This window comes from Colobus angolensis, unplaced genomic scaffold, assembly GCF_000951035.1.
Source record: "Colobus angolensis palliatus isolate OR3802 unplaced genomic scaffold, Cang.pa_1.0 Scaffold100, whole genome shotgun sequence".
Taxonomy (NCBI): Eukaryota; Metazoa; Chordata; class Mammalia; order Primates; family Cercopithecidae; genus Colobus; species Colobus angolensis.
This window is the reverse complement of record NW_012110920.1, coordinates 9,049,874-9,076,424: the sequence shown is the minus strand read 5'-3', so window position 1 is coordinate 9,076,424 and position 26,551 is coordinate 9,049,874. Positions and strand designations below refer to the sequence as shown.

The window sequence follows — 26,551 nt, the reverse complement described above, 5'->3', positions numbered from 1 at the left end:
CAGAGTCCAGTTCAGGTAGGGCCATGCAAGCCATCAAAAGGACTGGCTTTCATTCTGAGTGAGATAGGAAACCATGGAGGATTATCAGCAGGTGTGTGACATGATCTGACTTTCCTTTGGAAAGTATCAGTCTGGCTACTGTGTGGAGAATAGACTGAAGTGGGGAGGGTCAGGGACCCAAGTAGGGAGACCAATGAGAAGGCAACTATCACAATCCAGGGAAAAGAATATAGTGGCCTGGACCAAGGTGGTGACACTGAAAATGTGTGAAGTGCAGAGGTTCTGGATATACTTTCAAGGTAGAGCCAACAAGATTTGTTAATGGATTAGATGAAGATATAAGAGTAAGTGGTCAAGAAAACTTAGAGGTTTTTGGTCTGAGTTACTGGGAGGATGTATGTATGTTTAGTGATATCAAATCAGTTTGGGATATGTTAAATTTGAAATGTCTCTTAGACATCCAAAGGAGATGAGTAGACAGTTAGACATAAGATGTAACCTTTGAACGCTATTTTAAATAAATATTTTGTGGCACTGGTGTCCCTAGAAACACACTCGGGAAATGCTGCCATTCATAACCTGTTATATATTTATAACCTATTGTACTTTATTCTGAGCCTTTTGAGCAAGCACTGGCAGTAAGCTGTTGTTTCTGATCTCTATAGGAATAAGTGGATACTATTTTGAAGCTGACTCAATTCCATTACTTTAGGATGTAGTTAGTAACAGGAAAATCTTTCTCCATATGATAGCCATTCGTTTACTCAACAGATATTTACTGACCACCTGCATTGTCTCAGGCTCTGTACTCAGACTAGGGGCTATATTGGCAAACAAGACCATCTTTAAGGAGCTTGCATACAAATATAAGGAGATAGACAATGCTAGATCAAATGTGGCGCTGTTAGTCAGGACAAGAAGTTGGATTTTGTGCAGAATGCAATGGGAAGGCATTGAAAGTCGTAGGCTGATGGCCATGCTGACTGAGCTTCTGTAAGACTGAGCACACACAAGCAGAGTTAAGTGTTATAATCAAATACATTACAGCTTATGTTTATCTGACACATTTCCTGATATCATTACTATACGTAATTGGCAATATAAATAATGCATCTCACAAAAATTAGTGTAACTTTTTCACTAATATAATTTCTTAATCTAAACATTTTTAGATCAGCTGATGGGAGGTTATCCTGGTGATTTGGGAAAACTTATGCAAGATCTCCTTCCACCTGGGAAAAGAGGAGTCTCTTAAATGACATTATTCAGCCTATCTGCCTTCTGCAGTGTTGACCTTGGAAAGGATGAGATGAAAGCAATGGGGAAGAGAGCAGTGACTCATTCCTTTTCTTGCAGCTGATGAAATGGGAAGGGAGGAAATATAGAGGGTAGATTTGTTACTAGAGGTGCTGGTGAACGTAATGCTGCGTGAAAAAGCTTGATGGTGTGCTTAATGAAAAATTTAGTTATGAAATAGAGAAATGATGTGAATCAGGAAACTGAAATCAGTTCCAGTTATGGAACTGATTGATTCGGAAGGAGTCATGTGACCCACACTGAGTCAAATTCTTTCTCCTGAGAATCTCTGCTGCCAGACCACACAGTCTGAGAGTGTTGAGAAGCGGACCTATAAAATCATGTAGAATTAGGCCGGGTGCAGTGGCTCACACCTATCATTGCAGCACTTTGGGAGGGCGAGGTGAGCGGATCACCTGAGGTCAAGAGTTTGAGACCAGCCTGCCTAAGATGGTGAAACCCTGTCTCTACTAAAAATACAAAAATTAGCTGGCGGTGGTGGCAGACACCTGTAATCCCAGCTACTCGGGAGGCTGAGACAGGAGAGTCACTTGAATCCAGGAGGCAGAGGTTGCAGTGAGCTGAGATTGTGCCATTGCACTCCATCCTGGGCGACAAGAATGAAACTCGGTCTCAAAAACCAAAACAAACAAACAAAAATGTATAGAATTGAAGCTAAGGTGAGACTCTGGGCAACTTAATGCCACATAAAAACCAGCAGCCTTGTTGGTAATTCCTTCATGGGCTATGAACTAATCCAAAAATTCAAGTTTTTACTGAAACCCACAGACTCATTCTTGTATGTTACTAAGATTTACTGTCTTGGAATTTGCGAAGTAAGTTATTAAATATCCCTAGAAGTTGGTATTCATAAACTCAAATTTGTTTAGGATTCTAAATTAGTACTCTCATGTGCATACTGGATGACATTGCATATATCTTACCATGTACATTTACATACATTTTCTGAAATTTGGGGGATGGATGCTGCCTTATTAATGCATCATTAGTTTTCACTATCATTTTACTTGTTTCTATTTCTGCTTTTTAAATATAAAAATTGGCTTTGCCATCAATTTTTTAAGCTGTGGGTTGTATGCTTGTGTTCATATTTCTACCCATGTCCCCCCTCACACCTTTTATTAATGTATAGATTTCAAGATTTGTTTGTGTTATGATTCAATTTCGAATTGTCCTCATTTCTTAGCTAAAGCGAATGTATGTCACAAATTCTCCTAAATTGTGTTTGTTTGGTAAGCTTTATTTTTGGTGTTCTTTGTAGTGGATGTTAGTTATGTTGATGGTTGCTTAATATCTTTTGAACACTCTTTTTGTGCTTAAGGAATGTCCCATAGCATGAACCTTGTCTAACCAAGGTGGAAGCAAAAACTCATTTCCTAGTTTCCCTTGCAAGAATGCAGAATCTGACTTAGGCTCTGCCAGTCAGACACACCTCCTTCATACTGTCTGATTTAGAAGTTAGGGATGCAAGAAGGAAGAGTTGAACTGTCCACTCACAGTTCTGCCCTGGCAGCAGCGGTATTTCTAGTGTACAGTAGCAACAGCAATGGCTACGATATTCCTAGATGACAGCAGAGCTAATTGTTGCATCTGGTGTTTCCTACCAAAGACAGGGTTCCTACATCCAGTTGTTTGGGTAGTGTGATACTAGGTGTTCCTAGAAATTTAGCCTTAAAAATGTTTCTTAAGCTTTTAATAAACTCATTTTCTGCCTAATAAGCCAGAGTTAGCTTCTGTTGCTTGCAGCTAAGAACTGCTGATAGATGCTACTTGGAGATTTGTGCTATTTTGAAAACTTGATTAATGTATATCCCAGACCCCAAGTTTACCGTAATTTATGGCATTCCCCTAATTCCCTAGAATTCGTCACCTCAGAATTCCACTATTTAATCACTCATTTAAATGTCTCATTCTTGAATCTTAATCTCTTTCTTTCTAGCTGCTTGCTATAGATGCATTTTAGCATAATGGTTAGCACTATAGCCTCTGGAGCCACATTGCCAGAATTTGAATCCCAACTCTGTCATTTGTTAGCATTGTTGTTTCTTATGCAAATTGCTTAACTGGTCTGTGCCTGTTTCCTCACCTTTCAAATGGGGAAAATAATGGTGCCTAATTTATGTGATTTTTAGTGAGACTTTAATACACGTAAAGTGCTTAGAGTGACTGGCACAGAATAAGCACTTCATGTGTATCATCATTATCATTATGATTAACTGCTATTTTGGCTAGTCTTTATTTTCATTCAGACCTCAGTATTTCACCTCTCTTCTTTTCTGTACCTGTTTTACTTCTTTGTTCAGCTTAGATTTCATGGTCCCTCATTTTATTAACTTCATTTACTTTCTTACCAGTACTTTAAATTCCCATCCAAGGTTTCCATTCTTTACTATCCCTAAAGGCAGTCAAAAATTGCTGCAGAAAGTCATGCAATAGGGTATATGGCTATCATCATAAATGGCAGCCAGATACACACTGACCTTCAACACGGACCTGCAGTACTGTAATGTTTCTGCAGTACTACTATGTTTCTTTGGTCAGACACTCCTACCTTCTTCAGTAACATTTCAGATCTTTTACTTTTCTAAAACCAGAGATCCTGAGGTTTTATGTGAAGTATGATTTGTAAAACCTGACAATGTGTTCAAAACCTTTAAAAACATTGTGCCTGTCAGATAACAGCATTCTGAGAACCAAATTCAGCAGCCTAGTAGTTTTCTAACTCTAGTATAATCAGTGTGGGCAGGCCAGTCAAATAAGTTATCAAGTGGCAGAAGTTAACTTGAGAATCTAGGTGCTGGCTGGGCACAGTGGCTCATGCTTGTAATCCTAGTACTTTGGGAGCCTGAGGCGGGAGGATCACCTGAGGTTGGGAGTTTGAGATCAGCCTGGCCAACATGGTGAAATCTCGTCTCTACTAAAAATATAAAACTTAACCGGGTGTGGTGGTGCACACCTATAATCCCAGCTGCTCGGCAGGCTAAGTCACAAGAATCACTTGAACCCCAGGGGCGGAGGTTGCAGTGAGCTGAGATCGCGCCACTGCACTCCAGCCTGGGCGACAGAGTGAGACTGTCAACAGCAAAAAAAAACCTTTTCAAAACAGTTAAACAGATGCCTGGGACTCTGCCCCATATATTTAGTAGGTTTGGAGTAAAACCCCCTAGCACAGATATTTTTCAAAAACTTAACAGATATTGCTGATGCAGAACAAAGCTGAAAACCACTAGCGTGGCAAAAAGCTCTGCACATTTTAAGTGCAAAATAAGATTAGAATAATGCATGCTTTACTTCTGCCAAATGAATTTTGAATGAATAAATGATTTTACAGCCTATTTTAATTCCCCTGGTCTACATGCATGTTGCAACTGAGTTAAGCACTGTTTAAGTCCAGGCACAGAAAAGCAGGAGAGATCTGTTTTTGTTTTTGTTTTGTTTTGTTTTGTTTAGTGGAAGAATACAAAATAAAATGTAGGTATGGCAATCACATCCATCCTTCTTAATCTTATCTCTGGGCTCACAGTAGTATTCTTATGATTAGTGGTCTTATGACCAGGGCATTCTTCCTGTAGCAAGCAATACAAATAAAATGTCTAACCCTCTTGTACTAGAACTGGAATGTGCTGAGCTCCTATTTTCCAGTGCTTACAAAATTGGCCTAGAGCAAGCAAGATGAGTACCATACTATCCCAACCCAGGGCTGTTGCTAAATTATAAGCCTTTAAAGCACTTTTTCCTTCTTTTTCACCTTAACTCCTATCCTTCAGAGCCAGCCTACTTCTCACTTCCTCTTTCCTAAGAAGGGCTCTTATATCAGAAAATACAGAAGAGATTTAGTATTCTTTAGCTCATTTACCCCATGGAGTTATTATAGAGGAATGAGAGTCCACTTTATCTCAGATAAAAAAGTTTGACGATATTAGATAAAACATTCTCTGGCTTCATTCAGAATAATCTTTGGTACATTTTAAATCAGCATGTTTAAACAAATCAATATGGTCTTTGGTTCTGTTTTTCAGGGAAGATAAAACATGATTATATTCTGTCAAGGAGACTACCTGTACATAGGCTGTTTCCTACTACACCTTTTTCATCTCAGCCGAGGTTAATTCATTACAAACAGAACTTTACCATCCTTTGTATGTAACTCAGCTACTGGAAGTGAGAAGAAAATGAAACAATCCAATTACTGTGGATTTTTTCAACCCCTTTGCCAATACATATACATAAGCACACATCTCTGTTCCTTGTCTCTTCCTCTCACCTCCATCCTCAGCTATGTCTTTCCTCTTCTGTGCCTTATCTGTGTGTCTCTTGACCCGTTTTTCATATCAGGCTTTTAGAAAAGCCTTTAAGGCTACGTGAGCCACACTGCCAGCTATGTGGAATTATCCCTTTTGGCATTGTGTGTTTGATAGGAAAAATACTTCTAGAGCTTCAGAGGCAGCTCTTTGTGTGTATATGGGGGTGAAGGGGAGGAGGGACCAGATGGAGGAATGTGTTCTATCTCAGTTAGAAATGTTAATTAATTATCCCATAGAAACTTTTATTATAAATGGTTATTAGGTTCCAGAGTACTATGAGTGCTGATAGTGCTATTATTTTCCTATGAGGAAATAATGTTCTAAGTACTGAATAACTAACATGAGTGTTTTACAGAACATCACTCATTAGTAAATGAGAGAAATTACCTATGCAGTTTTACTTTGTGGTTGTCTTTTGTATAAAACATTGTGGCAACTAGGAAAAGTCTTCAGATTTCCTTTATCTTTTTGCTTTTTGGAGACAGGGTCTCTGTCACCCAAGTTGGAGTGCAGTGGCGCGATACTGGCTCACTGCAACCTCTGCCTCCAAGTTCAAGCAATTCTCGTGCCTCAGCCTCCTGAGTAGCTGTGATTACAGGTCCCTGCCATCACGCTGGGCTAATTTTTGTATTTTTTTTTGGTAGAGACGGGATTTTACCATATTGCCCAGGCTGATCTTGAACTCCTGGCCTCAGGTGATCTGCCTGCCTCAGCCTACCAAAGTGCTGGGATTACAGGCGTGAGCCACTGCGCCTGGCCTCCTTTCTTGTTTTTGTAAGAATAATCAAAGGTTACTGTATGGAGATATTCTGAGATACTTATTCCTGTGAGGTTATAATTAGCATTTTGTGACTGGTAAAATACTAAACAGAGACATTTGAAATTGATGCTATTACATCCTTACCACGTATTCACTCTTAGTGAATTTTTTTTTTTTTCCTGGTTCAGCTGTGACTCCAGGCAGGATCCAGAGGAGTTTTCCAATCTCTTCTCTGGGTTTTTTAGAGACTTACTTTATCCTTCTATATTAGCTTCTTAAAGCACTACATCAACCTTAAAAGGGCATAGGAAAGGGCGAATTCTTAATGAATTTTTTAGAAAATTGAATATTAATTCTTTTTTGTTGGTTGGGTTTTTTTTATTTTTTAAAAAATCAGATTTAGTGAGGTATAATTTGTGTCAGATAAAATTCACCAAATGTATGTAGTCGTGAAACCATGATCATAGTCAAGACATAGAATATTTCCTTTACCCAAAAAACTTTCCTTGTGCCCCTGTGCAGTCAGTTCCCTCTCTCTAGCTCCTGGCTACCAACAATCTGTTTTTTGTCCCTATAGTTTTGCCTCTTCCAGAATGTCCTATAAAACAGAATCATACAGTAAGTAAGTGTAGTCTTTCGGGTCTGGCTTCTTTCACTCAGCATAATGATTTTGAGATTGTTTTATGTGGTTAAAATAAGGTATGAATTCACAAATCACATAGTTTATTACCATACAGAAAGAGTTTTCCCCACCTTGTTCACCATGTTTAGAGGGGGAGAATAATAAGAACAAATCTCACAGGGAACACATTTGATAGACAAAGTCCATAAACCACATGTAAGTGAATACTAGTTTCATTTAGAATCCAATAAGTAAAGTCTAGTTGTGCATTTAGGATGGAAACAGGCCACTGTGAATGTAAAGTCTAGTTGAAGTTTGAGGTGTACCTTTCTATGAGATGTTCTCTGGAGAGAAGATCTGACCAACACCGGAGATCCATGATGACAACAAAGTTTTCAATGCTAGGAGCCATGTCATCAGGGAGGGAGATTACACTCCATGTTCTTACCACAGCAGAACATTTCAGTCACAATAGCAGACTATGTGTTTGTAATCATTTCAAAGCTACACAACAGAGATCCACCTTTGTTGTTGTATGCATCAGTAACTGGTTCCTTTTTTATTGCTGAGTAGTAGTTCATTGTATGGATATACTACAGTTTTGTTTATTCATTTACCAGTTGGTGAATATATGTGTTTCCAGTTTGGGGCTATTAATGAATAAAACTGCTGTGAATATTTGCATACACATCTTTGTGTGGACATATGTTTTCATTTCATTTGGATAAATAGCTAAAAGTAGCATTGCTATGTGTATAGTATGTTTACCTGTATTAAAAAAGAACCAACAAAAAATAAAATGCCTAGGAATACCTCTAACCAAGGAGGTGAAAGATCTCTACAAGGAGAACTACAAAACACTACCAAAAGGAATCATAGGTGACACAAATGGAAAAACATTCCACGTTCATGGGTTGGAAGAATCAATATCGTTAAAATGGCCACACTGCCCAAAGCAATCTACAGAGTGCTATTACTGTCAAACTATCAACGTCATTTTTCACAGAATTAGAAGAAAAAACTCTTCTAAAATTCATGTGGTACCAAAAAAGAGTCTAAATAGCCAAACCAATCCTAAGGAAAATAACAAAACTGAAGGCATCGCATTACCCAATTTCAAACTATTCTATAAGGCCACAGTAACCAAAACAGCATGGTATTGGCACACAGGCAGTCACACAGACAGCAGAATACAGAACCCAGAGATAAAGCTGCACACCTACAGCCATCTGATCTTCAACAAAGTTGATAAAAATAAGCAATGGGAAAAGGACTCCCTGTGCAATAAATGGTACAGGGATAGCTGGCTAGCCCTATGCAGATGAATGAAACTGGACCCCCCCCCTTTCACCATATAAAAAATTAACTCAAGGTGGATTTAATATTCAAATGTAAGATCTCAAACTGTAAGAATCCTAGAAGAAAACCTAGGAAGTACCATTCTCGACATCAGCCTCGGGAAGGAATTTATGGCTAAATCCTCAAAAGCAGTTGCAACAAAACCAAAAATTGACCAGTGGGACCTGATTAAGCAAAAGAGCATCTGCACAGCGAAAGAGCCTCCCAGGCTCAAGTGATTCATCCACCTCAGCCTCCCCAGTAGCTGGGTCCACAGGCGCACACCACCACACCATTTGCAAATGGAAGAAAATATTTACAAACTACGCATCTGACAAAGGTGTAATATCTAGTCTATAAGGAACTTAATTCAACAAGCAAAAACCAAATAACCCTATTAAAAAGTGGGCAAAGGACATGAAAAGACATTCTCAAAAGAAGACATACAAGCAGTCCACAAACATGAAAAAAATGCTCAGCTTCAGTAATCATCAGAGAAATGTAAATTAAAACCATAGTGAGATACCATCTCACACCAGTCAATATGGCTCTTATTGAAAAGTCAAAAAATAACATGCTGGTGAGGCTGTGAAGAAAAGGGAATGCTTATATATGTGCTGTTGGTGGGAATGTAAATTAGTTCAGCCAGTGTAGAAAGCAGTTTGGAGATTTGTCAAAGAACTTAGAACTGCCATTCAACCCAGTAATCCCATTACTGGATATATACCCAAAAGAAAATAAATCACTCTACCCAAAAGACACATGTACTCATATGTTTATCCCAGCACTGTTAACTATAACAAACATGTGGAATCAACCTAGATGCATGTCAGTCATAGATTGGATAAAGAAAATGTGGTATATATACACCATGGAATACTATGCAGCCATAAAAAAGAATGAAAACATATCTTTTGCAGCAGCATGGATGCAGCTGGAGGCCATTACCCTAAGCAGATTAATGTAGGAACAGAAAATCAAATACTGTATGTTCTCACTTGTAAGTGGGAGCTAAGCTTTGGGTACATATGGACATAAAGAGAGGAACAGTAGACACCCGGGACTCTAAAAGTAAGCAGGGAGGGAGAGAGGAAGAGTTGAAAAACTACCTATTAGGTACTATGCTCACTACCTGGGTAATGGGATCATTCATACCCCAAACTTCAGCGTCTCGCAGTATACCCATTAGCAAACTTGCACATGTACCCCCTGAATCTAAAATAAAAGAAAAATGAAAATTAAAGGAAAGAGCCAGAGGGTTGTCAAAAGAGCTGTACAGTTTTACATTCCTACTGACAATGTGTGAGAGTTATAGTTACCCCTTATCCTCATTAGCACTTGCATTGTTGGTCTTTTTAAAGTTTTTGCCATTCTAGTGAATGTGTAGTGGTATCTTATTGGAGTTTTATATCTTCATTTCCCTGATGACACTGTTGAGCATCTGTTCATGTGCTTATATTTGCCATCCATATTTTTTCCTCAATGAAATTTCTCTTTAATTCTTGTCCATTTAAAAAATTGGTTTGTATTATTGATTTACAACAACTGTGGATGAAATCCTTTATCACATATGTGTCTTGTAAATGTTTTCTTTCAGTATGTGGGTTGTCTTTTCATCTTAACAGTGTCTTTTGAAGAGCAGTTTTAAATTTTGATGGAATTTAACTTACCACTTTTTTATTTTATGATTTATGCCTTTTGTTTTATCTAAGAATTCTTTGCCTAACCCAAGCTCATAAAAATTTTCTTTATGTCTTCTTCTACATAGTTTATAATTTTAGCTCTTACACTGAGGTCTGTGGTTCATTTTGAGTTAATTTTTGTGTATGATGCAAGGGAGGAGGTTGATTCTTTTTGCTATGCTTATCTAGCTTTTCCAGAATCACATGTTTAAAAGATTATTCTTTCCACATTGAATTATGTTGGTACCTTTATTAGATTATTGATTTGAGAACTTTCTTCTTTCTTAATATAAGCCTTCAATGTTATAAATGTTCCTTGAAGCACTACTCTAGTTGCATTCCATAGATTGTGCTTTTATTTTCATTCAGTTCAAAATATTTTTCTAATTTCTTCTTTCAGCTGTGGGTTATTTATTTATTTGTTACTTAAAATTTTTTTTTTTTGAGATGGGGTGTTGCGCTGCTGCCCAGGCTGGAGCACGGTGACACAATCACAGTTCACCGCAGCTTCAGCCTCCCAGGCTCAAGTGATTCATCCACCTCAGCCTCCCCAGTAGCTGGGTCCACAGGCGCACGCCACCACACTTGGATTTTTTTTTTTTTTTCGTAGAGACGAGGTCTTACTATGTTGTTCAGGCTGGTCATGAACTCCTGAGCTCAAGCAGTCCTCCTTTTCCCAGCCTCTCAAAGTGTTGAGATTACCGGAATGAGCCACCATGCCTAGCCACCTATGGGTTAAAGGTGCTTTTTTTTTTCTTTTTTCTAATTTAATTCCATGTGATCAGAAAACACGCATTGTATGATTTCAGTCCTTTTTAATGTGTTGAGCTTTATTTTGTGGCTTTGAATATTCTTAACTCGTACCTTAAAAATTTTTTTCATTATTATTTATCTAAAAGTAGTGATTTCCAGATTACTGTTTGATATATCATTTTTACTTTTAAAAGGGTAATGAATTATACTTTACCTGCTTCTTAAGAATGATTATTTCTTCACTATCTAGTAAATTAATATTTGCTATTTTTGCTTTGTAGCCACAAATATGCAAACTGTTCTTCCCTCTCTGTGCTTTTTTTTTCCATAGGCCTAAGATCTGGCAAACTTGGTGAACAGTGCGAAGCAGTTGTTCGCTTTCCTAGACTTTTTCAGAAGTATCCATTCCCTATTCTTATCAATTCTGCATTCCTGAAGTTAGCTGATGTTTTCAGAGTTGGGTAAGTCTTTTTAAAGCCTCAATGTTCTAAAGTACTTTGTTCATATTTCTTGTTTTCTATTGTGGTCTTTTTCTTTTTGCCTTTTAGGACTTCCACCTGGTTAGTTACCATTAGTGGACACACATGACGTGTGCAGCACATCAGTGTGAGATTTAATGACGTTTAAAGCAAAAATGAGGAGTATAATTTAGACAATACTTATTTCTTTGGAGAACAGAATAACATTAAGACAACCTTGATATTTTACTGTATACTTCAGGAAAATCTGTGGCTTTGTACAGATTGTTTTTGAGAAGTTGCTGATTTAATAATTTATTTTATAGCATGAGATGCATGTCTGTGAAGTACCTGAAACATATAAGCACTGAATCCATGCCTGTTTGCTTTTTCGCCCCCACCATTCCCTCTTCTGCTGCTTTCTGCCATTCTCCATGCCCTCATGTGCTCATATGTACACAATACCACACTTGAGGAGAAGAGAAGTTGTGGAATAAGCGCAAGAGAAGAGAAAGACCATCTGACTTCCTGGCCTTGGTTATAATACAGTTTGAGGAGATTTAGTTCTGCTCTAGGTCTTCTCCTTGTGTCACTGCCATTTTGGTGTCTTGCAGCAAGACTATAGCATAGCTAACTGCTTATGCTTAGTGTCCACGTAAAGTACAAACTTTAACTCTTTTAGTAGTGAAACAGATAATGATAAGATTGAAAAATATTTGCTGTTGCTAAAATTTAATATTATTAGTGTTGCTTTGGTTCCTAATTAAATATTACTTTCTAAAGTGACCTAATTTATTTTATTTCTGGTTTTTCTAGAAATAATTTCCTGAGGCTGTGTGTTCTTAAAGTTACCCAACAAAGTGAGAAACATTTGGAGAAGATTCTAAACGTGGATGAATTTGTGAAGAGAATTTTTTCTGTGATTCATAGTAATGATCCCGTGGCAAGAGCCATCACCCTCCGGTATGCTGTATTGTAATAATTCACTGTAAGATTATTTGAACTGTAGTTATGTACAAAAAAGGCAGTATATTTACATTTTTCATTTTGAATATTAGGAGTTGTTTTTGGTTTTTTGAGTAAGAGTCAAGGCAAAACTGTGATAACCATCCCAATCTGCAAATGCTTTTTAGTTAACATCTATGTTAACTGTTTTGGTTATAAATTGTTGCCTAACTTGTGTTTGAAATGCATCTCTATATAGGTAGGTGTTCTGATCAAATAACTTGGTGGATCTCAACATAACAGCCTCAGCTCATTTTGAACTTTGCCTTCCTGATCTTGTACTTAATGTTTTCTGTCAGTTTTCTATATTCTTCCCTGATTATGTGATCATTTTTAATGTGACAAATCATACTTGATCTCACTGGAGAACATCAGATATAACCACTATAGTTTCTTTAGCTTTTTCTTTTCTTTCTTGGCATATTTTAAAAAATGTATTTGTTAGAATTTCATTTTGTAAGCCTTATATCCAGCTTGAACTATATTCTCTTTTTAGCTCTGCCATTTATAGAATCATATCTATAACTTTTTATATCTTTTGAAATTCACTTTCCTAAATTATAGGGTTCATTTCTGACCTACCCTGCCCAGACAGTCTTCTTTTTAACCAGGAAGTTCGGGATGTCACATCTTCCCTGAATGTCCTTTTTTCCACACCAATAATCAGTTCTTCCTTCTTGTTCAGAATTTAGTGCTTATGTCATTTCTTTGCCTTTTGAGTGATTAAATTGTGAGCAGTATATGATATTTTAAAGTCAGTTAATTGATTTTCGTCTTTTGATAGCTATATTCAATAGAATTTATTTATTTATTTATTTATTGAGATGGAGTCTCAGTCTGTCGTCCAGGCTGGAGTGCAGTGGCGTGGTCTCGGCTCACTGCAACCTCTGCCTCCTAGGTTCAGACAATTCTCCTGCTGCAGCCTCCCAAGTAGCTGGGATTATAGGTGCCTGCCACCACGCTCAGCTAATTTTTTTACTTTTAGTAGAGACACGATTTCACCATGTTGGCCAGGCTGGCTGGTCTGAAACACTTGACCTCAGGTGATCTGCCCACCTCAGCCTGCCATAGTGTTGGGATTACAGGTGGTAGCCACTGCATCTGGCCCAGAATTTAAACTTAAGATATTTTTACACTTTACTTCAGCAAATATACCTGTAGGAATTTTTAAAATAAATCATTTTTAAAAGCTGGTGAATATATGTATATAGATGATTATAGTGTCATTTTTGTGGAATGAAAAATTGGGGAAAAATCAACGTAGGAATGGCTATTTGTGAACTACTGTATAACTTTTACAGAGTAAAGTGAGTTGTGCTATATATGCTGACATAGAAAGATACTAAGTTTGGCCGGGCACGGTGGCTCAAGCCTGTAATCCCAACACTTTGGGAGGCCGAGACGGGCGGATCACGAGGTCAGGAGATCGAGACCATCCTGGCTAATACAGTGAAACCCCGTCTCTACTAAAAATACAACAAACTAGCCGGGCGAGGTGGCGGGCGCCTGTAGTCCCAGCTCCTCGGGAGACTGAGACAGGAGAATGGCGTAAACCCGGGAGGCGGAGCTTGTAGTGAGCTGAGATCCAGCCACTGCCCTCCAGCCTGGGTGACAGAGCAAGACTCCGTCTCAAAAAAAAAAAAAAAAAGAAAGATACTAAGTTTTAAAAAGTTGTCAAATAGTATCAATTTTATTAACTCATTTTGTCAGTTAATACTAATATATATGTTTATATAGGCTCAGAAAAAAATCTAGAGGAATATATACCATTAACAGTGATCATTTTTGGTAGAGTCTTTGGGTTATAGATTACAAGAGGCTTTTCCATTTGACATTTTTTTGTAATGTTTGAATTGTTTTTCACAAACGTGATTTTTTTTTTTTTTACATCAAAAGATAATAGAATTTAACTGGTAGAATGAATTTCACAAATTTAGAGCTAGCCTGAATATTTTGGTAAGAATGTAGATTAATATTTGTTATTCATTTTGCATGCTTGCCCTTCTCTAAGTCATGGCAGTTGACTCTTGCCTCAACTCTTTTTTTTTTTTTTGAGACAGAGTCTCGCTCTGTCACCCAGGCTGGAGTGCAGTAGCCAGATCTCAGCTCACTGCAAGCTCCGCCTCCCGGGTTTACGCCATTCTCCTGCCTCAGCCTCCCGAGTAACTGGGACTACAGGCGCCCACCACCTTGCCCGGCTAGTTTTTTGTATTTTTTTAGTAGACGGGGTTTCATCGTGTTAGCCAGGATGATCTCAATCTCCTGACCTCGTGATCTGCCCGCCTCGGCCTCCCAAAGTGCTGGGATTACAGGCTTGAGCCACCGCGCCCAGCCGCCTCAACTCTTTTTTTAAGCACAATGGTTATCAGTAAAACCAGCAATCTCTAGAAAGCTTCCAAAAAGAAGGATCACTTTAAAGGAAAAAAAAATTAGATTTAAATCAGATTTTTTCTACAGTAACACTTGTTGCACTAAGTATTAAAGGAAAATTGAGCTAAGAATTTTATATCTAATCCAGTTTTCATTTAAAAGAGTAGTAAAATAAAAAGATTCTCAGGCACACAAGGCCTTAGGAGGTTTGCCATATAGGACCTATTTTGTAAACATTCTAGAAGGAGGTACTCAAGTAGGAAGAGAAAAATTAAGCTGGAAGCAGTGGGAATAAGTCGTTAAATGTGTCAGTATTAGACTAGTCTAATCTTTTCTGGTATAGTAGATTAATAGTCATTTGTTATTTCTTTTGAAAAATGTATAATTTCAAAACCTTCAAATTAAATATAAATTACATATTTAGTCCATTTTAGTTTCTTGCTACTAATAGTATTACTTAATAGTACTAGAAACAGTACTAATTAATTGAGTGTAATTACAGGGAATAATTAGGTGATTACATGTCACACTGGAAGGTGATTTAGGATGTTGACTTTGAAAAAGGTTGTCATTGTAGGAACATTGTAGGTTTTGTTTACTGCAGTGTTTTGCAAATTTCTAAAATTTATGCCTTTCTACTGAAAGGATTTTTCAAACTACTTTCTGTTGTTTATATCACAAACAATAGATTTTTTTCCTTTCTAAGTGTGTAATTTTATTATGAAGTAGACTGTTTTCCAAGCTTTACCTTCTGCACCGTTGTTGATTCTGGCATGAGCCCCAGGGGTGTACTCAACCACTCCTTTCTTGATCTTGAGGACATTTGAAAATCATCATACCAATATTTACTGATGTGGGAAAAAAAGATTGGGAGGTCTTACTTTTTTTTACTTTGTGTATCTGCTTAACAGCAAAAATGTAGTATTCTTAATGCTTTGCTGAAATGGACTTCTTTATGCAACATTGGAAAATTGATATTTTGATGCTTTAATAATTCAGAAGTTTCCTTTCTGGGCTGTTTGGTACCTGGAATGTACTTCAAGGTGATTGTTAAAAATTTTGCTTTTTAAATAAGCCATCTTAATTTTTCTGACATATTGAAATATGTAAAAGTGTTTAAAATTTGAGTCATGGATTTCTAAAGTTATGCTTTATTAACCAGAGTTACATGGAATTACCTGTAAACTTTAGTTTTGATAATCTGGCTTTGCCTGGCCTCTTCCTTTTCTGACCTTGACTTTATCATATGCCCGATATTCTTGGGTTTCTCTATTTCTGTAGGATGTTGGGAAGTCTGGCATCAATAATTCCTGAGAGGAAGAATGCTCATCACAGTATTCGTCAGAGTTTAGATTCACATGATAATGTAGAAGTTGAAGCTGCTGTTTTTGCTGCTGCAAACTTCTCTGCACAGTCAAAGTAAGCATACAGAAGTACATCCCTTTTAGTAGTTTGGCTTCCCAAGAAAAGTTTTTGAAGGAAAAACTGATCAACTTATATAAACACTAAGAGATACAGGAAAGTGTAAATGACAAGGTATATTTTCCAAGAAGGTTTACCTTACACCGGGGAAACAAGACTTAAATTCATAAAATAGAAAATGTAAGTGCAAATATTGGCATTAATTGTGTAAATGAAATGAGTTTCCAGAAGGACAGGATCAGCATAGATTAGTTGGGGAAGGCTTCATTGGGTAGCAGAGGCTTTATGCACTGAGGAGCTTCTCTCAGACATATACATCTGTAATACTAAAATGCTTACTCACTGTCTTCTAATGTTAATTTGTTTTGCATTAGAGCTGTCCACAGTTTGGCAAAGACAATAACTTGAATTAAAACCAATTTTAACCTATTCAGAATGTCATGTCCTATACTTGTTTTACAGAACAGTATTTTTTGGAGGTGGGGCGCGGGAGGATTAAATGTTGACCATGGTTTTATTACTATGTTTGATTGGCTTGTTTCTCTTCTGTAAAATAAAATATAATATCCCCCTGACTGACAGGAAAAGTAGCATTGCCTTCTGGGGAGCGTTTTGGTCATATGTATGAAAAGCCTTAAACAGGTACAGCCCTTTGACCCAGGAAATTCACTTCCAGAATTTATCCTAAGATATCAGCAATATGTACTGATAATTATTTATATGGATGCTAGGTGTAGTGTTACTTGTAACAACAAAAGAAATGAGAAGCAACCTAAATTTCTGCCATTGAGCTTAGATAAATTATGATCATACAGTAGAATACGGTAACAACTTAAATGTTTCTAGAAACATATTTGGAAGCAGTTTACATAATAGGTTATGTAATATGACAGGTTTGTTTTAAAAAAAAACCCTAGTAACTTATGTAATATAATAGGTTTGTTGAAAAAAAAGAAAAGGCCTAGTATTTGTATTTATGCAATAGAAAAAAAAAATGGAAGGATATATATAAAAATCTTGTCTCTGAGTGGTAAGATGGTATATAATTTTTGTTTTCTTTTTATAAATTTCTCTATATCTTGGCATGAACAAGTTCCAGTTTTATAACCAGGTGAATAATAAATTTATTTTTAACATTAAAAAAATTAGTATTTGCATACCTTTCTCTTCAGCTTTTGTTTTGTTTTGGTTTTTGAGATGGAGTTTCGCTCTTGTCACCCAGGCTGGAGTACAGTGGCACAATCTCAGCTCACAGTAACCTCTGCCTCCCGGGTTCAAGCAATTCTTCTGCCTCAGCCTCCCAAGTAGCTGGGATTATAGGCGCCTGCCACCACGCCTAGCTAACTTTTGTATTTTTAGTAGAGATGGGGTTTCAGCATGTTGGCCAGGCTGGTCTTGAACTCCTGACCTCAGGTGATCCACCTGCCTCGGCCTCCCAAAGTTCTGGAATTATAGGCGTGAGCCACTGTGCCCGGCCCCTTCAGCTCTTCTTATCAAACCTTCAGAGTTCCAGGAATTCTTATTGGAAAAGTAGATAATAGAAAGCATATAGTTTTTAATTTCGTGGATCAAAATTAATAAATAGATGTGGCAGTAATTGATGATCAGAAATATCTGAATAAGTAGAGTTCCTTTTTGTGCCTTTGAAAATAAGCATTTTTTTTCTCATTGAGAGTCATTGGTATTGAGAGGACTTTTAAAAATTTCAGTCACATGTCTCTTAACTATGAGGTTACATTCTGAGAAATGCATTGTTAGGCAATTTCATCGTTGTGCAAACATAGAGGGCTTACACAAATCTAGATGGTATAACCTAATATACACCTAGGTTATATGGTATAACCTGTTGTCCCTAGGCTGTAAACCTGTATAGCATGTTTCTATGCTGAATACTGTAGGCAATTGGAACACAATGGTAAGTATTTGTATATCTACACATAGAAAAGGCTCAGTAAAAATGTGGCATAAAAGATAAAAATGGTATTCCTGTATAGGGCACTTACCATGAATGGAGCTTGCAGGACTGGAATTTGCTCTGGGTGATCAGTGAGTGAGTGGTAAATGAAAGTGAAAGCCTAGGACATTACTGTATTACTACTGTAGACTTCCTGGACACTGTACACTTAGGCTTCACTAAATTTATTTTTGAAGTTTTTCTTCCTTCAATAATAAATTAGCTTTAACTTACTATAACTTTTTAACTTTATGCAGTCTTAATTTCTTTTAACTTTTTGACTCTTTTATAATAACATTTAGCTTAAAATACAAACATGTAGCTGTATAAACATAATTTCTTTATATCCTTATTCTGTAAGCTTTTTTTTGTTAAAATTAAGACGTAACTGGGCACAGTGTCTCACACCTGTAATTCCAGCCTATAATTGGGAGGCTGAGGTCGGGGTATCCGCTTGAGCTCAGGAGTTCAAGACCAGCCTAGGCAACATAGTGAGACCCCCTCAAAGAAAACACACAGGGACACATACATTAACCTAGACCTACACAGGGTCGGACATCAAGACATCTCTGGCCAATATGAATTTTTCAGCTCTGTTATAATCTCTTGAGGCCGCTGTCATATATGTGGTTTGTTGTTGACCAAGACGTTGTTATGCTGTACATGACTGTACTTTTACTGATTAGGAGTTGTGCCTAGTGAATAATTATCATCTGATTACCACTGCCAAGGTGTCAGTGCTTTATAGTCTGTCAGATTAAATATGTACTTCCAGTGCTTCCAAAAATAGTTTTCTAAATTTAGTTTCTAAATTTGGATGATAAATTTGTAATTTAGTGATTCAATTTTATATATGAGAATCACTTTTAGTTCAGTTTTTCTCTTGTGTTCTTATTAGAAGCTAATTTTATTTCAGTCTGTGTAATTACTGGTTTTGGAAAATGATTAAGACCAAGTAAGAGAAACAGCAATTCTTCACTTGTGGAAATGATGATTAAACATCTAAATTAACAGTTTATGTAGAAACAGTTTTTAATATACCATGCTTTAATGTGATAACTTGTAATTTATTATATTAAAAAATACCAAATGAGTCTCTTGTCACCTAGGGTGGAATGCAGTGGTGCAATCATGGCACACTGCAGCCTCGAACTCCTGGACCCAAGTGATCCTCTCACCTCAGCCTCCCAAATTTCTAGGATTACAGGTGTGAGCTACTGTGACCAGCTGACAAGATTTATATTTTTGAGATCAGTGTTCATGTCTTCTCCCAGAAATAATGACCTGGCTTGAGATCACATATCTCGGTCAATGCTGATGGATTTTTTTTCTAGTGTCTGTATTGATCGGTTTTGGATATTAAATCAGAGTAACAAGCCAAATAAGACTTTTAGAATTTATTTAATCCTGTTCTTCCGCTGTCTCCTACCGTCACCACATCTGTTTTATTCTAAACCAGAAAATTTTAAATTGCTAGTCTCTGGGTCACAAAGCAGGAGTTACAAGCTCAGATGCTTTCAGGGGCCAGGTGAACATTGTCAATGAGAGCAGTGTCCCCTAGTGGCATCTGTGGTGAACTGAAGCACATCTGCTCCATCTAAAGTGCCCCATGGCACCAGCCTGTTGTTAACAGTGCTGGGACAGCAGTGGGAATGGATGCCCAGTGCTCAGGTCTCAATTTTTGGCAAAGGAGCGGGGATAATCTGAAAAACCAGATTATTCGATTTGGGCTCACTATATTTAAATGTTGACATTAAGAATTTTTAAAAGGTTATTTTAAAAATAATTTTAAAAATATTATTACACACAAAAAGCCTGCAGTCTCCTGGTTTGCAGTTTCTTGGCCCTAAAGGTATGTAACTGATTTTTAAATTTCAAGTTGTTATAAGAAGTCTTTATATGGTTATTAAAGAAATACTTACTGAATATCCACCATGTTCAGACACTTTTCTAAGTACCAGAAATATAGAGGTGAAAAAGGTCAGGCCCTGTTGTTATATAGACACAAAATAATTTCAGATGCTTGTTAGTGTTATGAAAAAATAACACTGTATTGTGATAATGGCCTAAATGAGCTGCTTTAGAGCAGTGTTGGCATAGCCCATTTGGTTGCTGGAGTTTTTGTTTTAGTTGTGTTTCTTACCACCTCCCCTAATCCGAGCACCTGACCTTGGAATGTTAGTTGCAGTTTGGAATATTGGATTTCTTCTGTGCTAATTGTGTTTTATTTCTTTTAAGTCCTTAGAAAATATAAGCAAGTGTAATTTTTTGGTTTTAAAGTTTTTTCTGTTCTCTTTTCCCAAAGGGATTTTGCTGTAGGAATCTGTAACAAAATCAGTGAAATGATTCAAGGTATGTATTCTTCATTTAGTATTATGAGTGACTTTATGAGATTTATAATAGTTGCTAACACTAATTAAGTACTTACTATTTGCTAGTCACCATACATTCAAATAATATTTATTAAGTATCTTCTATGTGCCCATACTGTTATAAACGCTGAGGATACAGGAGTGAGCAAAACAAAGTCCTTACCCCCATCTAACCTACACTCTGGTCAGGGGTGGGGTGTGTGGGGATAGACAAATGTGCATGTGACATTTCTGGTGCTATGGTGAAGAAGTGAGAGAAGAAGGATAGAGAGTCTCAAAAGTAAGTCGGTGGGGGGAGAGAAGGGACTTACCTATTTTATATATATTGATCAGAGAAGGGACTTTCTTGTATATATTGATCAGAGACGATCTCTGATGAAGTGATATTTGAGTGAGACATGAAGGAGATAAAGGAGTGAGCCATGCTGATATAGTCCTGCATTGCTTAACAATGGGGATCCTGTGTGAGAAATGTGTCCTTAGGCAGTTTTGTTGTTTGAACTTCATAGAGTGTACTTACATAAACCTAGATGCTATAGCCTCCTATACACTTAGGCTGTATGGTATAGCCTATTGCTCCTAGGCTGTAAGCCTATGCAGCATGTAACTATGCTGAATACCATAGGCAATTGTAACAAAATGATAAGTATTTGTATATCTGAGGTAGAAAAGGTAATATATTGCACTGTGGTGTTGCAGTGACTACAGGATCTCTGAAGTTACTCAGAATTTTTCAGCTCCATTATAATCTTATGGGACCACCATCTGTCATGTGGTCCATCATTCACCAAAGCATACTTATGGGGTGCATGATTAGTTTAGGGAAGACTGGTCTGTCTGAGAGAGAGTAATGTTATTAGGAGCTCTGGAACTCTCTGCTAATGTCCTTCCAGTGTCTCCCAGTTGCAGTTAGAATCAAATCCAGATTCCTTACCATAGATTACAAAGCTCTGGTTTTCCAATCTCTTCTTTTATACTGTGAGTCATGTGTATTAACCCTATTTATCCTTATAGCAGTCATTATGGGAGCCCAAGAACTCCCATAGGGTTAATACCCTTGTCTTACCCCTAATTTATCCTAGCAGTCATAAAAGGGAGCTCTTGGGCTATAGCATTGCATGACTCTAGAGAACACCACTTTGTTTATATTCTTATAAAGAGCATTCTTTTGAATTGTGCAATGTGGCAGCCTTGGATAGGTAATACTATTATGTTCGTTTTACAGGAAAGGGAATGGAGCCACACTAAAGCTGAATGATTGGTTCACAGTCAAAAAGCTGATAACTTGCAGTTTGGCTTTGAGGCCCATGCTTTTAACCACTATGCTATCGTGCCTTTCTAAGACATGAATTTCTTAGTGTAGTTATATTTTGCATGCATTTAAATTGTCCTTCAAATTAAAATGAAAGAGAACTTGCTCATTTGCATAAATAATAAAACTCACTTAAAGACCAAGCTACAGTGAATGAGCTTTGTTGTTTTCCCCTTTATTCCTTTGTCTTTTTTCTTCCACCATTAGCAAAAGGGCTTTCCTGCAGAAAGGTATCCTTATGACATTAGAAGGAAGCATCACTTATTCATTGACCAGGATTTTATCAATTGCCTGCTATATCAGACAAGATCTCAGCAGGAAACAGGTGGCACATTTGAATTAAGATAACTCAAGGAAGGTGTAATAAAGGAGCCATTCACAAAGGCATGGCCAGGGTATACTATAGGGGATAATGTAGTTTTTGAGCCTGTAATAGCTGTTACCACACCTCTAACCATATAGGTTAAAGAGGGGTTACTAGAAACTTGGAGTTATGTCAGGAGGACCACTTTGAGAAACTAACCTCCAGGAGCATGATGTGACCCTTCTGTGAGAGAACCAGGGAATAAATACTGTGACCTCATTCTCTGCAACTCCTGCTGGGTTCTCCATTGGTTAAACTCAGAGGGCAGATAGCAAGGGAATTGATGAGAGCTATACAGGTGAGCCCTCTAGGATGCTGGAGTATTCTGTGTATCTGATGGTAGTTATATGGGAATGTACATATGTAGAAATTCATTAATCTGTACACTTAAGATTCATTACTTTATTGTTCCTTAAATTTTATCTTAGAAAAATCTAAAAGAACAGGAATTAGGAGAAGAGAGAGGCAGAGGAAAACATAGGAGTGTGGGTGGAGGAAAAGTGGAGGAAAATTGGAACCCAAGACATGGAAATGGAAGAGGAGTTTTAGGAACAGAGTATCCTGACATTTGGTTTTAAGCCGCTTGTGTTTCTGCCAGGTAAAATCTCTCAGCCTCACTAAATCTTTAGTAAAGATGCCTGTAAGCACTAAGATCCCTCTGAGTACTGGGTTGAGAATAAACTTACAGTGGAGGAAAGGAGGGGATATGAGAGTGGAGTCTGCCATGGGGAAAGGCCTAAGTAGGGAGAATACTTAGGAGACTTTCTATAATTTAGTCAAGAGGTGGTAGTGGAAGTGGATCGGCATGGTAACAACGGAGGTAGAAAGAGTTAGTTTTGGGTTTTATTCTGAAAATAGAACCAATAAGATTTGCTAATACATTTGGAAATGGGATGTGAGAGAATCCTCCTTTCATTAATTAAGAAAGACTCCAAGGTCTAAGGAGCTATAATGATGTCATTTACTGAGACAGGAGTATTTTTGGAGGGGCAGTTTCAAGGTGAAGATCTGTTCTCTTTGGGCCCTATTAATACAAAATTCTTCTGAGACCTCCTAGTGCAGATGACCAGAAGGTAATGAGATACATGCATCTGATGTCCTGGGCAGGAGGACGGGTGGGTGGCAACCTTTCACGTTTAGCTGATAAGGGAAACCATGGGATTATATCAACTCACTCAGGGAAAGCACATAGAATGAGAAGAGAATTTATTACCAACCTATGGGAATATCAGAAATTAAAGTGTAGACAGACGAGGAGACTGCAAAGGAGGTTAAGAAGGAACAGCCAGAGAAAGAGGTCAGAAAACAGTAAGAGTGGAAGAGCCAAAGCCATTAGGAGAGAGTTTCAAAGATAGAATGGTCAGCAGTGTCAAGTGCCTTCAGAACCTTAAGGAACAAAATAATAACAACATGAGCATGATGTGACCCTGCAGAGAGGAAAGTAGGGAATACTCTGATCTCATTCTTTTCCCTCTGGCAAACCCAAGTAGAGGCCATCTAGCAATGGAGTTTGTTGATGTAGGCAACTGTTGGACGTTGAAGTGCTGTCTTACGTTCATACCCACAATTATTTCACAGTGGAAAAACCAGCGATATGCAGAGTATAATTAGCTTGTGGCATGTATGTGGTCATCCATTATGACTGAGAAATTTGTGTTCACCATTACCACAAAGCCATGCCATAGAAGAAAAGATTTCTTGGTTTCACTCCACTGTTGACAGGAAAACGTGAATTAGGGTTAGTCTTCATGGACCCAGTTGTGTATGCAATAAAGAAAGGCATTTACTACACAAAGTTCAGAGGATTTCAAAACTGTTCTACACACAGTTTATTCACATCCTGATTCTGATTTAGTTGTTGAAGGAAATAATTAAAATCATAAGTATAATCAGACTGTAGCCATCAAGTGTGTGTATTTGTGTGTGTATATATATATGTATATGTGTATGTATAGTTTTTTTCCTATGATAATGAGAGGAAATAGGCAGCAAATATGACTGTTTCTACTGTGCTTTTTAAAGACAGTTTTTATTATCAGCATGTAGTTTTATAATCATTGAAAAGTTAATGTCAGCATAAATACTTTGGAAAGACTGAATTTATTGATTAGTTCTAGTATAATCTTTAATGTTACAAATATGATATTAGTATACTGTGTTTTTCAAGTGCAGTTTTGCTAATTGAGTCACAGCTTTTTAATCTGGAATATTTTTAAGGATGATGATCACAAATACCTTGAGAATTCTTTTTGTGTCTAGGTTTAGCGACACCAGTAGACTTGAAGCTAAAATTGATACCCATCCTACAGCACATGCACCATGATGCAATCTTGGCTTCCAGTGCTCGTCAGCTTTTACAACAGCTGGTCACATCCTATCCGTCCACCAAAATGGTGATTGTGTCTTTGCACACTTTCACTTTACTTGCAGCTTCATCTTTGGTTGATACACCTAAGCAGGTAATTTCGATTTTCTTTAAACTGCCTATTCTCTGGTAAACTTAAATATATAATTAGAAATAAGAAAGTGGCCCGTAAGTCTTGAGGACATTAAGGTTCTTTTCTGTAATAAAGGTCAGATAATTTCCTTTTGCTTGCTTTTTTATTCTCTCTGTTCACAGTACTGATTGTTGGGAGCTCTTGAGGAAAATGAGATGTTGTGGGGTACATAGCTGGCTGTGAAGTTGGCCATATTCAAAAAAAAAAGATAGAAAGGATTGAGTATCTGTTAAATGCCAGGTCCTGTGCTAAAACTTTAAAGTTAAATGGTAGTATTTTACAAACATGGAGAAAGAGGTCCAAATGTGGGCACGTAGTTAATGAGTGACAGGGCTGTGATCTGAAGTGAGTCCTGTCCCTTCATAAGTTTCACTAAACTACACTGCATTTCTAATGATCATTTCAGTTACAGTATTGTTTATGGAGTGACTTATTTCCTTTATAGATTCAGCTTCTGTTGCAGTATTTGAAGAATGATCCCAGGAAAGCAGTAAAGAGACTTACTATTCAAGATCTGAAATTACTTGCTAGTAAAACACCACATACTTGGAGTAGGGAGAATATTCAGGTATGTAGAACTTGTAACATTTTATATAGAAAAAATAATATAACATTACAATATAGTAAAATGTTTTGCATTTTTATATTGTCTTTGTCATCTAAGTGGTTGAATATGAAAAACTTCTAAAGCATTGTTGATGTTTGTGGCAGAAGTTATTTTATAAGTGGCACAATAAATATATAAAACTTCTATACTTCAATGTTTGTTTTAGTCAATGAAACTTGCCACTCAGTTGCTTGCTCATTTTCCCATAGTGGCACTAAGGCTAATTGAGAAGCCCAATTACATTGGTTTTTTTATTCTTGTATTTTTCAGTCAATTTGGGGAGAAAAATTTAGGGGCTGACTGTTATCTGTAATGGAGATGGGGCTGGATGGGCAACTGGGGAAGTATGTTTCTCCATGGAGATCTGAAGACATTCTTAAGTCTTCTTTTGTAAACAGAAGAGCAGATCTCACTCTTTAGACTTCTAATGTGACATCTTTGACACCATCTATGACCATCTGTTAGATTAAATTAATATTTTATATTTATTTTTTTCTCAAAATAGAACCCTGTTTACCCATTACCAATAGAGACACACCATTTTGCAAATAATGCTATTTAAAATGGAATGGAAGTTTTTATCTCTTAGCATCATCATGACTCCAGTGGATCAAAAATCTTTGAATTTCAGATTATTAAAACTAAATTGCTGTGTTTGTTTTTCTGTTTGTTTGCAGTTTTCTAAACATCTTTTAATTTACTATATTATGATTTGATGGTCACAGATATCCCAAGATAAGGACAGTTGTTAAATCTGCATTTCATAGATAGGCACTTAGGGTTCAGAAAGACTTAATATGCTTAAGAGAACGTCTTAAGAGAAGTAAATTAAGAATTTAATTAAGAGAGCTTCTGTCCTCTGATCCCTAGTCCTACTGCTTTTTCTACTAAATAATGCTATCTTTCCAAGAAGAGAATGTATCCGGCCACTTTAGTCATTTTAGAGAATTTGTATAAAGAACAAAACCCAGTTATTTAGAAAGATCAGTGGGCGGAGCAAGATGGCCGAATAGGAACAGCTCCAGTCTCCAGCTCCTAGCGCGAGTGACACAGAAGACAAGTGATTTCTGCATTTTCAACTGAGGTATTGAGTTCATCTCACTAGGGAGTGCCAGACAATCGGTGCTGGTCAGCTGCTGCAGCCCGACCAGTGAGACGAGGCATTGCCTCACCTGGGAAGCGCAAGGGGGAAGGGAATCCCTTTTCCTAGCCAGGGGAACTGACACAACACCTGGAAAATCGGGTAACTCCCACCCCAATACTGCGCTTTACCAAGGGTCTTAGCAAACGGGCACACCAGGAGATTATATCCCACACCTGGCCGGGAGGGTCCCATGCCCACAGAGCCTCCTTCATTGCTAGCACAGCAGTCTGCCATCTAATGGCAAGGCAGCAGCGAGGCTGGGGGAGGGG

General features: G+C 37.4%; 1 protein-coding gene across 4 annotated transcripts in view; it reads left to right on the top strand.

Moving 5' to 3' along the window:
- The window catches only part of INTS7 (integrator complex subunit 7), a 101,959-nt gene that overhangs the window by 3,178 nt on the left and 72,230 nt on the right, over positions 1–26,551 (top strand). For 3 of the 4 annotated variants that reach the window (XM_011938491.1, XM_011938498.1, XM_011938506.1), the window contains exons 2-7: positions 11,108–11,237; positions 12,051–12,197; positions 15,891–16,028; positions 20,291–20,337; positions 24,293–24,492; positions 24,977–25,099. In XM_011938491.1, the coding sequence (XP_011793881.1) occupies positions 11,108–11,237; positions 12,051–12,197; positions 15,891–16,028; positions 20,291–20,337; positions 24,293–24,492; positions 24,977–25,099 (785 nt within the window). The remainder of the gene's footprint in view (positions 1–11,107; positions 11,238–12,050; positions 12,198–15,890; positions 16,029–20,290; positions 20,338–24,292; positions 24,493–24,976; positions 25,100–26,551) is intronic. The other variant, XM_011938516.1, reaches the window with a different exon arrangement.